This window comes from Gopherus flavomarginatus, chromosome 7 (assembly GCF_025201925.1).
Source record: "Gopherus flavomarginatus isolate rGopFla2 chromosome 7, rGopFla2.mat.asm, whole genome shotgun sequence".
Classification (NCBI taxonomy): Eukaryota; Metazoa; Chordata; order Testudines; family Testudinidae; genus Gopherus; species Gopherus flavomarginatus.
Window position 1 is genome coordinate 98,967,257 of NC_066623.1, and position 17,127 is coordinate 98,984,383.

Sequence of the window (17,127 nt, forward strand, 5' to 3'; positions counted from 1 at the left end):
AGTGTCCGAACTGCAGAAAGACAGAGCATCACATCTTTCCAGCTTTGGCCTGGTCTACACTATGCGTTTAAACCGATTTTAGCAGCGTTAAACCGATTTAACACTGTTCGCATCCACACAATGAGGCTCTTTATATCAACATAAAGGGCTCTTTAAATCGGTTTCTGTACTCCTCCCCAACGAGAGGAGTAGCGCTAAAATAAGTATTATTGTATCAGATTAGAGTTAGTGTGCCTGCAAATCAATGGTATTGGCCTCCGGGCGGTATCCCACAACGCACCATTGTGACCGCTCTGGACAGCAATCTGAACTCGGATGCACTGGCCAGGTAGACAGGAAAAGCCTTGCGAACTTTTGAATTGCATTTCCTGTTTGCCCAGCGTGGAGCTCTGATCAGCACGGGTGGCGATGCAGTCCCAAATCCAAAAAGAGCTCCAGCATGGACCGTACGGGAGATACTGGATCTGATCGCTGTATGGGGAGACAAATCTGTTCTATCAGAGCTCCGTTACAGAAAACGAAACGCCAAAGCATTTGAAAAAAATCTCCAGGCCATGATACAGAGTCCACAGCACAGTGCTGCATGACAAGCATAACAGAAAGTCAAAGAATCAAATGGACACTCATAGAGGGAGGGAGGGAGGGAGTACTGAGGACTCCAGCTATCCCACAGTCCCCAGCAGTCTTCGAAAAGTATTTGCATTCTTGGCTGAGCTCCCAATGCCTGTACGGTCAAACACATTGTCCGGGGTGGTTCAGGGTATAGCTTGACAATGTACCCCCTCACCTCCCATGAAAGAAAAGGGAAAAAAATCGTTTCTTGACTTTTTTCAGTGTCACCCTATGTCTACTGAATGCTGGTGGTAGACGCGATGCTGCAGCAGTTAAGAGCTGTATCCGCTCCGCTCCACTCCCCTCCCCGGTGGCAGACAGTACAATATGACTGCTATCCGTCATCATCATCAGCCTGTGAGTGCTCCCGGCTGGCCTCAGGTGAGGCTGGCTGGAGGCGCCTGGGTAAAAATAGGAATGATTCCCGGTCATTCCCAGTAGATGGTACAGAACAGCTGGTAACCGTCCTCATCATAGCAACTGGGGGCTGAGCTCCATCAGCCCCCTCACTTTCATGTATAAAGAAAAGATTGTGTACTGCCTGGACTATCATAGCAGCGGGATGCTGGGCTCCTCTCCCCCACACCGCTTAATGTCCTGCCTGGACTATCATAGCAGCTGGAGGCTGCCTCCCCCTCATTTTATCTCAGTAACAAGTCAGTGTTTCTTATTCCTGCATTCTTTATTACTTCATCACACAAATGGGGGGGACACTGCCACGGTAGCCCAGGAGGGTTTGGGGAGGAGGGGAGCAACGGGTGGGGTTGTTGCAGGGACACCCCTCAGAATGGCATGCAGCTCATCATTTCTGCAGGATCTGACATGGAGCGGCTGTGCTCTCTGGTTCTCTGATACACTGATTCTCTAGTACACTTGCTCATATTCTAGGCAGGACTGACTCTATTTTTAGATACCATAAAGGAGGGATTGACTCAGGGAGCCATTCCCATTTTTGTCTTTGCACCTCCAGCTGACCTCAGCCAGGGGCACCCATGACAGCAGCATACAGTACAGAACGACAGATAACCGTCATCTCATTGCCAATTTACAATGGCGCAGCAGACGGTACAGAACGACTGATAACCATCTCTGCTGTCATGCAAAGGCAAATGAATAATGCTGTGTAGCGCTGCAGTATCGCCTCTGTCAGCGGCATCCAGTACACATACGGTGACAGTAAAAAAAAGCTGAACGGGCTCCATGGTTGCCGTGCTATGGCGTCTGCCAGGGCAATCCAGGGAAAAAGGGCGCGAAATGATTGTCTGCTGTTGCTTTCCCGGAGGAAAGAATGATTGACGACATTTACCCAGAACCACCTGTCAATGATTTTTGCCCCATCAGGCACTGGGATCTCAACCCAGAATTCCAAGGGGCGGGGGAGACTGCAGGAACTATGGAATAGCTACGGAATAGCTACCCACAGTGCAACGCTCCGGAAATCGACGTGTAGCGGACCATGGACGCACACCACCGAATTAATGTGCTTAGTGTGGCCGCGTGCACTCGACTTTATACAATCTGTTTTACAAAACCGGTTTATGTAAAATCGGAATAATCCCATAGTGTAGACATACTCTTTGTTCGGGATATTTGTAGGACAAGTGGTGAAGTGTAACACAGTGAGAAATTGCTCACAACCATTTGCTAATTTTTTTTAATCTTCTCATTGATATGAGAATGGCTAATTCTAGTCTCACAAATCCCAAAATACTACCACATCAGTGTTTTTATGTTAGTAGATTTTTGTTTTATGTGCACTGAATGGTTTTCTTCGGCAATTACATAGTCTCATGGCTCTGAGTTACTTTGGTTTAAGAGAAAGTAAACAAAGAAAAAATGATCATAGGGTGATAAAAACAGCTTTTCTTGGGAACAAGATATAAATACTAGATTTTACCACATATTTATAGAGGGTTTTTTGTGTCTTTATAGCTTTGCTTTTCTTCCCTTTGCTAGAGTTACCCTTTTAAAACATCTTCTGTTGACGGCGTGGTAAAAAAGTGTGGGCCTTTAAAGCCAACCTCAGTGCCACTTGGGCACATGAGTGCATGGGGAAGAGAATTCCTGATCCTATATATGATACAGGTTACTTTCTGGGCATTGCTATGACACTATGGTGAGAAGCAGCAGTAAAAACCCTAAAATAGCTAGTTAATCCTGTCTGGAGAGTTTGACCTCTGAGTCCATGTAAAAATACATTACCTGGAAGGTGTATTTATTATTGTTTTCACCTGTGGGTAGGTTCTCCTTGTCCTGCTCAGTGCAAACACCCTCCCTCATCCCCTGCTTCTATCCTTGATACTTCATTCTGCACCTGACAGCTTCATGGTTAATTTTGGAATGAATACAAATGGCAGCCATTTATTTGTTTTTAAGGAATGCTCTCCACAGCAACACAGATGCTTTTTGGCTTCCCTTGTGGTTTGAACTAGGGGAAGGATTCTTTCCCAGTTAGCCAGGCAACGTTGGAAACCAGATTCAGAGCTTGGACAGCGAGAGCCCTGCACCTTTGGGTGCATTGACAGGCCACAATTTTCTGTCTCTATCTTCCCACCCACCACCTCACTGAGAACTGCTTCTCCCCAGCAGGTCACACCAAGCCCTCCAGGAGGTATGTCCCTAGTCCCCTTCTCTAACAGGCCCTGTCAAATACTGGTATCCAACCTCTGGAAGATAGTTTAGTTCTCACTTTAAACACTGAGCCTTGTCACTGCAGCGGCTCCAATTTCTACCTCCTCTGCTGTCCCCCTCAACAGTGCTAGCCCAGGGGATAGAATGCCAGACCTGAAATGCATAGTGGAAACCTTTTTAGCTGCACTGCTGGCCACTGAAATCAATTTATGAAGGACAGAAGCAGTGTTGCAGTTAAACGTGCAGCAAGTTATATGGGAAGTTGTGTATTTTTGATACACAACTATCATACCTCTGTCATTTCCAGTGCTTTATTGTAGCCCAGTGACAGTAAAGTGACCCAAAGATCACTAGGATCCCCTTCACGGTCATTGGCCTCCATGAGATTCAAATCCATAAATCCCTGTCTTGTTAGCTCATTCTTCTTTGTGTCAAAATTCTCTGTATAAAAGGAAACAAGGTAGCGCTTAAATTACTTCTTCCTCAGGCATACAAACTTGCAGTCTCCACCCTGGCCTTTCTTAGCCAAAGATCCCATTGACTTAAGTGAGGACTTCAAGAGTTGGCCATTAGTCTTGCAGCCTCTAGTTCTCCAAATTTCATTATAAAATGTGAAATGGTAAAAGATTCCCTTGAGTGAAATGTGTGTTGTTTACAGGGCTTCCCCTAGGATTTTAGGGAATGGCAGAGGCCGCAGGCTCATTAGCCCAAGAGAGAAGAGGTCTCAAAATGTAGAGTGTGTGCTTGAATGATTTTTTCCCCCACGGCAATATCTGCAGTGGAATAAGATTTTAAGAAAAGAGAGTTCTGGGAACAGGAAATGAAAGTCCAGTGGAGCTGTAGTGCTTTGGGGGCCCTCTTGATAGAACATGTGTCAGCAAACATATAATTGAAATGTTCCTATGTCAGAGAATTTTAAAAATGGTTTTCTCATCATAACAATGTTAAATCTTGACTATATATCATTAAAAAGGGATTACCAATTTAATAAATCTATCTCAGGGTTGAGATGCTATTACAAACTGCTTGAACTTTGCTCTCAAGATTTATGATATTCATCTGAATCCTTCGACTGATTAATGTCTGGTAATCCATCCACCATGTTCACTGACACTTCCTCTCTCATAGGCACACACAAATATAAATAAAGGTATAAAAGGTGGTGCAGAATCTAGGGGGAACAAACAGGAGTAGAAAAACTGATTTACAGGAGAACAGTACTTGGATGACCTCTCTATCATTCAGAAAAAGTTCCAGACATACTGTGGGGGTTTTAGACAGAAATGTTCAACAGGACTTGCAAAATTTAAAATGCTGTGGCCAGAATTAAGCAGGTTAAGAGGGGATTGTAGCCAAATCACCACTGTCAACTAACTCTGACTTTTCTTTCTATCTAGTCACTTATACTGCCCCATCACTGTAGTATCTGAGCATCACAAAATCATTAATGAATTTATCCCTTGTGTGGCAGAGCTGTATGTTATCAGGGCTTTGAAATACACCTCTACCCCGATATAATGCGACCCGATATAACACAAATTCGGATATAACGTGGTAAAGCAGTGCTCCAGGGGGGCTGGGCTGCACACTCCAGTGGATCAAAGCAAGTTCGATATAACGTGGTTTCACCTATAACACCGTAAAGATATTTTGGCTCCCGAGGACAGCGTTATATCGAGGTAGAGGTGTATAACTGATTTTGAGTGTTAAACAATACCACAAAAATGTGTGGTTTTTCCCCCTGCCAACTGACATTTAAGGCCAAATAATGCTCTCAAAAGGTGCAGGACTTTCACTGGCATTATTAGAACAGTGCCTACAGATCAAGAGCGATACATGGCTGTAAGAGTCTTAAAATATGGAAGACACAGAAGTCTCAGAAAGCATGTTTGCATCTGTGAGAAAGACAATATGGACAATTTTATGGACTGTTTATGAAGTTTTAAAAGATTGCTTTCCAATGGAAAATACCTACATCTGCAGAAGCATTGCTCCAATTGATATTTTCTAGTGAAAACAATAATAATAATATGCACTAAATGTCCTGCTTTTCATGTTCCAATCACACATTGATTAACTGACCTTACAAAATCCTGTGAAGTAGGAAGGGATTACCATCTCTATTTTACACACGAGTAAACTGTGACAGAGAGTAACTGCAGCAGGTGGATTCAGTATAAGACCCACAATTAGAACTTTATAGTTCTTGGCACTCAGTTCTCTACTCAGAACATGTCCCTCACACACAAAACTTGAAATGCACAAATAGCCATGAGAAGCATTTCTTCTATAGATGGACTGTTAAATACAATTACTGCAAGCAAACAGGACAGAAGAAGAATAAAGTGATGGGTGAGTGGAGGAAAGGAAAACACGGAAAGAAGATGGGGCGGTGGCGGACAGAAAACAATGGGGACGGGGAGCAGTATTTATCACACTATTGTGCTTTAGGCTACCCAGTAATTAGTGTACATATATGTATGAATCTGTATTAAGAATAACGTTGTACATGAATGTAGGTAACTTCTCACCAAAAGCAGCAAAGAGTCCTGTGGCACCTTATAGACTAACAGACATATTGGAGCATGAGCTTTCATGGGTGAATACCCACTTCGTCGGATGCATATACAGTGGATATTCACCCACGAAAGCTCATGCTCCAATACGTCTGTTAGTCTATAAGGTGCCACAGGACTCTTTGCTGCTTTTACAGATCCAGACTAACACGATACCTCAGATACTTCTCACCAAAAGTTCAACATTACTGGACAGTTTAATTAAGCAGAGTAATAAGCTTACCCTTGCATACAGCCCAGGCTTCCTCATCACATTTCTCACCACTAGTCCTCAGTTCAAAGAAATTGTATTCTTCCAGGCTCAGAAGGCCATTTCCATCTAAATCAATCATTTCAAATATGTCTGATAAAGCTGCTCTAAAAGACAGAGAAAACGAGACAGTTTTTAAATGCTTCAGCTTCCTTCCTCACACCATTGCAGTGAATGATCCAATACATTGAAAAATGTGTTTCCAAAGCAATGTTATCCAGACAGAAATGAATTCAGCAGCATAAAGGATACTGAGAATATATACTTTTATGACAGCTAGCATGTCTCCTTGCAAACATGACTCACTTGAACTCTTTGGTAAGGGCCAGCTCTCCATCTCCATCTTTATAAACCAGTTTGGCTTCTCCAGTAATTTGCTTTTTTATCTTCTTGAGCTTACAGCCAGTTGTGAATGGAATTAGCCAGTAAATACCAGATCCCAGTTCACCTTTCCACATAAACATCTATTCTCAATGGAAAATGGAGAAATCTGTGAGCCATTACAGTATTTATCCAAAGCCTGCCTTCTTTATTAATATTCCCACAATAATGATCAATTAACAGAAGGTTGGCACTGTTAGCGCCCTCATATTTTCTTTCCTTAGAGATGGCAAATCCCAGCAAAATGCTTTTCATGGCAGTATATAGACAGGAGAAAAGACGGTTACTCACCTTTGTAACTGTTGTTCTTCGAGATGTGTTGCTCATATCCATTCCAGGTAGGTGTACGCGCCGCGGGTGCACGTCTGCCGGAAACTTTTTACCCTAGCAACTCCAGTGGGCCGGTAGGTCGCCCCCTAGAGTGGCGCCAGTATGGCACCAGATATATACCCCTGCTGGCCCGCCCGCTCCTCAGTTCCTTCTTGCCGGCTACTCCGACAGTGGGGAAGGAGGGCGGGTGTGGAATGGATATGAGCAACACATCTCGAAGAACAACAGTTACAAAGGTGAGTAACCGTCTTTTCTTCTTCGAGTGATTGCTCATATCCATTCCAGGTAGGTGATTCCCAAGCCTTACCTAGGTGGTGGGGTCGGAGTGAGAAGTCGCGGCCTGGAGCACTGCAGAACCAAAGGCCGCATCATCTCTGGACTGCTGGACCAGGGCGTAATGGGAAGTGAATGTATGGACCGATGACCAGGTCGCCGCCCTACAGATCTCTTGTATTGGCACGCGGGCGAGGAAAGCCAGCGATGATGCCTGTGCTCTGGTGGAGTGAGCAGTCACACGGCCCGTTGGAACTTGGGCCAGGTCGTAGCAGGTCCTGATGCAGGAGGTAACCCACGAAGATAACCTTTGGGAGGAAATCGGCAGCCCCTTGACCCGGTCCGCTACTGCCACAAATAACTGAGGGGACTTGCGGAAGGGTTTGGTCCTGTCCACATAAAATGCTAGTGCCCGTCGGACATCTAGCGAGTGGAGCTGCTCCTCCCTGCGGGACGAATGGGGCTTGGGGAAGAAGACTGGGAGGAAAATCTCTTGGTTCACATGGAAAGTTGAGACCACCTTGGGAAGAAAGGCAGGGTGAGGCCTCAGCTGTACCTTGTCTCTATGGAAGATGGTATACGGTGGGTCCACCGTGAGGGCCCTCAGCTCTGACACTCGTCTAGCTGAGGTAATGGCCACAAGGAAGGCGGTCTTCCACGAGAGGTAGAGCAGGGAGCAAGTAGCTAATGGCTCGAATGGAGGGCCCACGAGCCGAGTCAGGATCAGGTTGAGGTCCCATGAAGGGGCCGGAGGGCGAATTTTTGGATAAAGCCGCTCCAGCCCCTTCAGGAATCTCGCCACCATAGGGTGAGAGAAGACAGAACATCTGTCCACTCCAGGATGAAATGCGGAGATGGCGGCTAGGTGGACTCGGAGGGACAACAATGCCAGACCCTGGGTCTTAAGGGACCAGATGTAGTCCAAAAGAGTGGTGACGGGAGTCTCCATAGGGCGAAGAGCTTTCTCTGAGCACCAGCAGGAGAAACGCTTCCACTTAGCTGTGTAAGTCGCTCTGGTGGAAGGCTTTCTGCTGCCCATGAGAACCTCGCGAACCGGGGTGGAACATCGCAACTCGGAGTCTGTCAACCACGCAGGAGCCATGCCATAAGGTGTAGAGACGGAAGGTCCGGGTGACAGAGCCTGCCGTGGTCCTGAGTGATCAGGTCCCGATGAAGGGGCAGGGTAACTGGGTTGGCTACTGAGAGGTCCAGCAATATGGGGCACCAGTGCTGTCTGGCCCATGCTGGAGCTATGAGAATCACCCGGGCTCTGTCTCTGCGCACCTTGATGAGAACTCTGTGAATCAGCGGAATGGGCGGGAAAGCATAACACAGGTGGGCTGTCCATGGGATCAGGAATGCATCCGCTAGAGACCCTGGCTCCCGACCCTGGAAGGAGCAGAATGTTCGACACTTCCTGTTCACCCTGGACGCGAAGAGGTCCATCCGGGGACGACCCCACCTCTGGAAGAGTGAGAGGGCGACGTCCGGACGGAGGGACCACTCGTGCGAACGGAAGGATCTGCTCAGCCGATCCGCTAGGGTGTTCTGCACTCCCGGGAGATAGGAGGCAGAAAGGTGAATCGAATGGGCTATGCAAAACTCCCAGAGACATATTGCCTCGAGACAGAGGGGAGAGGACCTGGTGCCGCCCTGTTTGTTGATGTAAAACATGGTCGTCGTGTTGTCGGTGAACACCGCGACACAACGACCTTGAAGGAGATGGACAAACGCTTGACAAGCAAGGCGGACCGCTCTCAATTCTCGTACGTTGATATGGAGGTTGATCTCTTGTGGTGTCCACAAGCCCTGAGTTCTCTGGGTGCCGCAGTGAGCCCCCCAGCCCAGATCGGAGGCGTCCGTGGTCAGGGATGCCGAAGGTTGGGGCGGATGGAACGGGGGCCCCGCACAGACTACAGATTGGTCCATCCACCAGCGAAGAGAGTCCAGCACCCTCTGAAGGACGGTGACGACCGTGTCCAACGACTGTCTGGCCGGCCGATACTGCGCAATGAGCCATGATTGAAGAGGTCTCATGCGGAGTCGGGCATATGCCGTTACAAACGTGCAGGCTGCCATGTGGCCTAGGAGGGCCAGACATGTTCGTATTGAGGTCAGCGGGGCCGCTCGCAACCGCAGAATGATGTCCGACAACGACTGGAACCTGGGCAAGGGTAACAAGGCCCTGGCCAGGGCAGAGTCTAGAACAGCCCCGATAAACTCTATCCGCTGCGTGGGGAGTAGAGTAGACTTGTCCACATTGATTACGAGGCCCAAGGCCGCAAAGAGGGTGCTGATCCTGTCGACATGGTCGTGGACCTGCAGTTCCGACGTGCCTCGGATCAGCCAGTCGTCCAAGTAGGGGAAGACATGGATGCGGCAACGTCGAAGGTGTGCGACAACGACTGCCATGCATTTTGTAAACACTCTCGGGGCTGTAGAGAGGCCAAACGGAAGGACCGCAAATTGGTAATGTTGGCGGTCGGCCACAAAGCGGAGGAAACGCCTGTGTTGGGGGGCAATAGAGATGTGAAAGTAGGCATCCTGCATATTGAGGGCGGCGTACCAGTCTCCGGGATCCAGGGATGGGATGATGGTTCCAAGGGATACCATGCGGACCTTCAACTTCACGATATACTTGTTGAGTTCCCGCAGGTCGAGGATGGGCCTGAGGCCGCCCTTGGATTTGGGGATTAGAAAGTAACGGGAATAAAACCCCTTGCCCTTCTCGTTTTCCGGAACCGCCTCTATGGCTCCCTTGGCAAGGAGCACGTGCACTTCCTGACGGAGGAATTGCTCGTGAGAGGGTTCCCTGACGAGGGACGGGGATGGTGGGTGGGAGGGTGGGGGCGAAGAAAACTGCAGGCGATAACTGGCCTGCACCGTACGCAAGACCCAACGGTCCGACGTTATTTGGGTCCACGCCGGGAGGAAAAAGGAAAGGCGGTTGGAAAACCGCGGGGAAGGATCCGGAGGGGAAACTGGTACTGCGCCCTCGGGCGCACCTTCAAAATGAAGGCTTAGGCCCTGGAGGGGCCTTGGTGGAGCCTTGGTTCTGCCCCGTTTGCCCACCAGACTGCCTGCGGCAGGTGTTCTTGCCTCGGCGCCTCGAAGGGTCCTGCCGCGGGCGGGAACTGAGGGTATGGCCTCCGCTGCTGCTGCTGGTTTTGCTGCCTGAATGGCCTGCGTTGTGTCGACGGCGTATGCATGCCCAGCGACCTTATTATGACCCTGTTATCTTTAAGATCTTTCAGTCTAGGGTCTGTTTTATCCGAAAACAGGCCCTGGCCTTCGAAGGGGAGGTCCTGGATTGTGTGCTGGAGCTCCGGCGGAAGGCCAGAGACCTGCAGCCAAGAGATCCGGCGCATTGTGAGCCCTGAAGCTAGGGTCCGAGCGGCCGAGTCGGCAGCATCAAAGGAGGCCTGTAGCGATGTTCTTGCTACTTTCTTGCCCTCGTCCAGGATGGTGGAAAATTCCTGGCGTGCATCCTGGGGCAAGAGCTCCGCAAACTTCCCCGCCGCTACCCAGGAATTGAAGGAGTAGCGGCTGAGGAGGGCCTGTTGGTTTGATACCCGGAGCTGCAGCGCCCCTGCCGAATAGACCTTGTGGCCCAGGAGGTCCATCCGCCTCGCCTCCTTCGACTTGGGCGCTGGGGCCTCTTGCCCGTGGCGCTCCCTATCGTTCACTGACTGGACCACCAACGAGCAGGGGGTCGGGTGAACATATAAGTATTCATAGCCCTTTGAGGGGGCCATGTACTTTCGCTCCAACCCTCGAGCGGTCGGAGGGATGGAGGCCGGTGACTGCCAGATGTTAGTGGCATTAGTCTGGATCGTTTTTATGAAGGGTAGGGCCACTCTGGTGGGCGCATCGGCTGAAAGGATGCTCACCACCGGGTCCTCAATTTCCGACACCTCCTCCGCCTGCAAGTTCAGGTTCTGTGCCACTCGGCGGAGGAGGTCTTGGTGTGCCCTCAAATCCAGTGGGGGGGGACTGGAGGACGAGGTACCCGCCACTGCCTCATCCGGAGACGAGGACGAGGAGACCCCCGGCAACAAAGTGTCCACGGGGGGTTCCGTGAGGGGCTGCACCTCCGTTTCTGGAGGGAGCTCTGGGTCCCGGTGAGTACCGTCTGTTTCCGGGGAGTGAGGGGCTCTAGACGCTGTCGCCTCCGGTGGTCTGCGCTCCGCCACAGGGCGGGGGGTAATGTGTTGCGGACTCTGGGCCTGAGAGTATGCCCATGGGGTCCAAAACCCCCACTGTGGAGGCCCTCGTTCTTGTGGTGGAGGGTCTTGGAACAGGGCCGCGTGCCTGCCCTGTGCCATGGCATAGACACTGTCAGGTGGGAGGAGACTGACGGCTCCCTAGAAGGCCGGGGGGGGCGCTGAGCTTGGTTGGTATGCAGCTCTATGCGCCGTGACTGACGCTCCCCTCGGTGCCGAGGCTCGGTGCTGCGACCCACATCGGTACCGGGATCGGGACCGAGAACGGCGTGATGATCTGTGCCGAGATCCCGACAGGGATCGGGAGCGATGTCGGTGCCGGGAGCGGGACCGCGACCTTCTGAGAACACGGTGCCGGGACGGCAGCGGAGACCGGGACCTACCACCAGCGCGGTGCCGGGAGGTCGACCGGGTTCGGGACCTGCCACCGGTTCGGCGCCGGGAGGTCAACCGTGGGGCCGAACGCCGAGGTGAACGGCTCCTGGAGTCTCGGTGCCGGCGGTGAGATAAGCCCGACCGGGACCGTGCGGATGGTGATCGGTGCCGCGAGTACAACCGGTACCGTCTGGGCGACCGGTGCCGGGACTCCGAGCGGCGCCCCGAGTGTGAGCGTTCGCGCCTCCGGGGTGATCAGTGCCGGGACTCGGGAGACAGCGCTCGAAGCATCGGCTTACCCCTGAAAGTTATGCGTCCCGGGGGTGCCGGCTGAGGCTGAGATGGCTCCGTCAGTGCAATTAAGTCCCGAGCCGAGGCGAAAGTCTCCGGCGTCGACGGGACCCTTAGCTCGACCCCTGATCTTATGGGGGAGCTAGGTGGGGCTGGACTCGACGGACCTTCCGGGCCCGGAGTCGACAGCAGTCCTGCAGGCGGTGCCGCGGCTAAGGTAGGTGCCGGGCGGTCCACTCGGGCCTGCCTTGATGGTGTCGCAGACGTCGAGGGACGTAGATCTGCTCCCGGTGCCGGAGATGGTCGGTGCCGGGGAGTCTTGCCGGTGCCGGCGCGGTCCGGTGCCGGAGTAGAACTGGCTGACTGCGCCGCCGGTGCCGGAGACAGAGCCGCTTCCATAAGGAGAGCGCGGAGTCTTTGATCTCTCTCCTTTTTAGTGCGAGGCTTAAAAGCCTTGCAAATGCGGCACTTGTCGCTAATGTGCGATTCCCCTAGGCACTTAAGGCACGCGTCGTGGGGACCGCTGGTGGGCATCAGCTTCTTGCACGCCGAGCACTGCTTGAAACCCAGCGAGCCAGGCATGGGCCTGGTGCCGGGTGCCGGGGAGGGCAACGGCCCATCTGCAGGCAACGCTCGATAACTATTTACAAGATTCTAACTAACTATTTCTATACTAAAAGACTATCTACTACTTAACTAAGAATTATTTACAAGTCAAACGACGAACAGGAACAGGAGAGCTAGGGACGTGGAGGTCAGCAAGCCGCCCTCCACAGTTCCAGCAACCAACACGGCGGTAAGAAGGAACTGAGGAGCGGGCGGGCTGGCAGGGGTATATATCTGGTGCCATACTGGCGCCACTCTAGGGGGCGACCTGCCGGCCCACTGGAGTTGCTAGGGTAAAAAGTTTCCGGCAGACGTGCATGCGCGGCGCGTACAACTACCTGGAATGGATATGAGCAATCACTCGAAGAAGAACTAGTGGATCTGCTAGCTGTAGTAGGACTACAAGCAGCCTGACTGGAATGGTTCAACATTTCTGCTGCCCCACAGATTTTTAACCAATTTAAAATTTTAAGCTTGAAAATAAAATCAAAACAAAACACTTTTCCTGCCAGAGAAGGCAGGTTGACAAAACAGCACCAACTTTCTCACTGTTTCCCCCTGAGAGTGTAAATCAGCTGCAGACCGGCTCACAATCTGGCCCTGATTCATCAACCTGCATCAAATTTGCAACAAAAGTTTTGTGTGGTTCCTTGTAAACGTTCACAAGCAACAAGAGGTGCAAGAGACAGGCTTGTCATACGATTAAGGCTCAGGGCTAGGATTCAGGAGACGTAGGTTCAACTCCTAGTTCTACCAAAGTCTTCCAGTGTGGTCTTATGCAAGTCACTTAATCTTTCTCTGTCTCAGCTCCCCATTTGTAAAGTGGACATAATAGTTCTCTCTTATTTATAAGATTATAAATTCCCCAGGCCAGGGAGTGTTGCTTGGTTTATGTCTGCACAATCCTGCCCCAAACTTATTTCCCTATGGCTTGATAGCTGAGGAGATGATTTCACATTGTCATTTCTCCCTCTGTTGGTTTTACCACAGGAAAGGAGCATGTACCAATGTGTAACTATGGCTGGACTCATACCATGGCAGAGGGAAAGAGGAGTGAAGGGAAAGTCCATGAGGTTGACCTTGTGGTGTTCCTCTTGCAGCCAGAGGGAAGGTGGCTTTTGAGGGTGAAACTGAGCTTCCCCAGGCAAATCCCTTGAATTTTGGAACATCTGTACAGAGAACCAGCAACTCAACATTTTTCCCTGGCCTACCCTTTGGGAACACAGCTCTTCCAGGAGCAACCGCAACTCTTCTTTACCTGTGCATTGCAATTCCCTGCACCTCAGGTGTTGGGGTTTGAAAGGTGTGGAATGAAGTTAATATTGCTAGGAATAACATTAGCTTCTGCTGACTTTTGTGGCAGTAACCCTGACAGTTTTGCACAGGAAGATGCATAGAGCAGTTGTTCCTCATTTCTGCCTCCTCACACCCGGGCATGTTGCCCTCTCAAACCTGTGCAGCCCCAAACTGTGCTGTGTTGATACATACATAAAGATTTTTTTTTAAATCAACATGAGAAATGTAAGGAAAATGTCTGACCTCTTTATTTTGTGCTTCAGTAAAGCTCACAAGCTGTAGGTTTTCTTGGCTTTCATTTTCCTTGAGAACATACAAAGCTGTGTCCACTGATAACCATGGAGAAGTTTTTCCTACAAAACAAAAAACCCTCAACCACTCAGCAAACCCCACGCCTCCCCAAAACCAAACACTCCTCTCCTTCCCCAAAAAACTAATATTTGATATTTGCATAAATGTAGGGCATAATTCTCACTTCTGTTCCACACTGTGAACCTTTCTATTATATATTCTGTGTTCATTTCACATGCAGAACTCCAGCTGACCTCAATGGAAGAGCTGCACACAGAATGAGTTTATAATATGCTTTTGAGATCCCCAGGGTATATCAGAGCAAATAATTTGCCCTTAGTTTTTGACACATAGTGATTACTGTTAAAAGGTCTCAAATGCCAAGTGTTTTTGGTAGCTATAGAAGTTATACTAGTTCCTTTCTACCAATAAATAACAACACTGTTTATTACTTTTGTTATTGAACAAGACATTCCTAGCATTTGCAATTAAAGTTATGTCAGCAATTGAGAGTCCCTCTTCGGAGGGTCTGTAAATCTTGTTACAATTTACTTTGATTGGAAATCTAGCTTTTGTTTATTAAATAGCGCGGAAAAATCTTAATAAACAGCGCAATGTGTCAATGTGTATTCGTACTATACACTGTCAGTGAAGATCCCTGGGTACTGGAATGCCAAACAAGCATGACTGTCCTCAAATAACTCACAATTGCAACATATGCTCAATTACTGTACAATGGCTCACATATCTGGAGTTATTCTGGGGGTGCAGAAGTCTCTGAAGGATAGGACACAACAATTGTTGAGCTTTACCTTGCAGGCACCTCAGACACACACACACAGAATCAAAACCTCTATTTGATTTGTGCTAGGTCCAGTTTGAATGGAGGCCTGATCCTGTATATGCTACTATGCATAATTCCATTTTATTCCATCTGATTTTGTGCAATTTCTCAAGCCCTGGTGCACTCAAACAAATTAGCTACTTAGTGGTCTTCAAGTTAACAACAAAAGCAAAACCATAGTACAAGCTTCAGTTTCCCTCCCATCTAGCAATTCTGTGTGAGTTAAAGGTAGGTTGATGCTACATACCACAAGCATTGCCCTCTCCTTTGTTAAAACCTCAAAGATTTTTTTAAAGTTCTCATAAAAAAGGGAATTGCTTTTCTACTAGACATATTCCTGCTTCATATGTAGTTAATACACCACCTCCTTTTTCTCTGTCAGATGCGATAGGAGCTTTTGATTCTCAGCTATGTCTCAGAATCATTTGCAGAATAGCAGCAGCCACTATAGAAGATTCTCAGGCATGTTTGGGACCCAATAGCATCTGTTACACATGACTGAGCAGAAAAAAGTGACAGCTTTTTGGAGAAAAATGTCCAAGCCAGGTGACTGGATGCACTGCTGGGTGAGCTAGTAGAAGGAATAGAGTGAAGAAAGCTTTCGAGCTTTAAGCTGGTCCAATAAAAGATATTACCTCATCCACCTTGTCTCAGAGGAACCCCTGGCAGTTCCATAGGGCATTCTGTAGGACATGTCAGTTTCTGAGACCTCCCTGCTGATTCTCCAAACAAACAAAATATAAATATGCTTACCTTCTAACTGGCTAAGGTTTAAAGGTTTAATGGTGATATATATTGTTGACCTTTGAGGTAAGTACAACCTATATTTATGAGTAATGATTTCACCATCTTCCTCTAAGAAGAAGCATCCTTTGGACTGTGCACACTGCCAATCCTGGAAACAAAACCAAATATATATATTAGAAGTTCATCTTGGTCTTTACAGCTTTTCTCTCAGTAAATTATTTTGGTCTTCGCTTCAGCTGGGTGAATACTGCATAAAATCTCCTGCAATACTCCTTTGAATTTTTAAATGAATTCAATTAAGCAGCAGGTACACCTCTTTTGTATTCGCTTTCTGCGGATATTCTAGCAAACCTGCTTCACAAATTTTACTCTCAGCTGCTGAAATATTTGTGGAAAGTGAATTTTTGAGCTGCATAATTAGCCAATTATGTGAACTCCAAACTGAGAATTTCCCACTTGAATATGCAATTTGAAAACTGTGCTGTTATTAGTTCAATCGGGTCATCCAATCAGGGAACCTAATGAACTGGCTGAACAACCAAGAATTCTTTGTTCAGACAAGTCACAAGCAGGTAACATTTGTCAAATAAATTAATCATGAATTATTCACTAAAGATACTCTTTTAGAGCCCCGTTCAGCTATGCATGAACTTAAATCCACCTCAGTTCAGAAAAGCATTTAAGCACATGCAAAAGTTCCTTTGAAGTCACTGGGACTAACGCATGTGCTTAAGTTCTTTGCTGAATTGGGTCCTGAGGCACAGATCCTCAAAAGATATTTAGGCACCTAAGTCCTATTCATTTCAAGGGTTGTTAGGCATCTAAATAACTTTGGGGGATCTGGGCCTGAGAACATATAGCTGCATCACCCTTATAAATCTAACACAAGTTGGCCTGACACACACACTTCATTCAGGATGCAACAAATTGACAATTTTCTGCAATATCCTGAATGAACTTTACTGAATTAAAGTAAACTGTATTAAACTTTTGGGGTCCATTGTATTAAAAATGCAACTGTGTATGTGCTATTGTGGAACTTTATGTATGTCCAGGGGAAGGGTAAATAGGAAAACGGGGGCTGATGAGGCAATTAACTCAGGTTGTGACATCTCCAGAGAATCCATCCCGCTGGAGAGAGATGCATATACTAGATCAAACTAGATTCTTCAGAGACCAACAGACAAAAGAAGGGGGTTTGGATAAATAGTCTGGTTTTAAACTGGTTCATGGCTTTTTTCCTGACCCAGCAAAGGGACAGGTCTTCTGGTCCGTGGAAGGCCCCAATCCTTAGGATAGGGTTAAAAGGACTGGACCTACTGAAGCCTAACAAGACTGTGTGCTTGATCTGAAGCTGAACTGGTAACCACAAGGTTCCCCTTCAGTGGGGGAAGAGAAGGA

At 48.5% G+C, this 17,127-nt stretch overlaps 1 protein-coding gene across 2 annotated transcripts in view; it reads right to left on the reverse strand.

Moving 5' to 3' along the window:
• The window catches only part of EFCAB7 (EF-hand calcium binding domain 7), a 44,023-nt gene that overhangs the window by 8,834 nt on the left and 18,062 nt on the right, over positions 1–17,127 (reverse strand). For both annotated transcript variants that reach the window (XM_050962005.1, XM_050962006.1), the window contains exons 6-10: positions 15,733–15,874; positions 14,088–14,197; positions 6,376–6,533; positions 6,043–6,176; positions 3,536–3,684 (exon numbers count right to left, since the gene is read on the reverse strand). In XM_050962005.1, the coding sequence (XP_050817962.1) occupies positions 3,536–3,684; positions 6,043–6,176; positions 6,376–6,533; positions 14,088–14,197; positions 15,733–15,874 (693 nt within the window). The remainder of the gene's footprint in view (positions 1–3,535; positions 3,685–6,042; positions 6,177–6,375; positions 6,534–14,087; positions 14,198–15,732; positions 15,875–17,127) is intronic.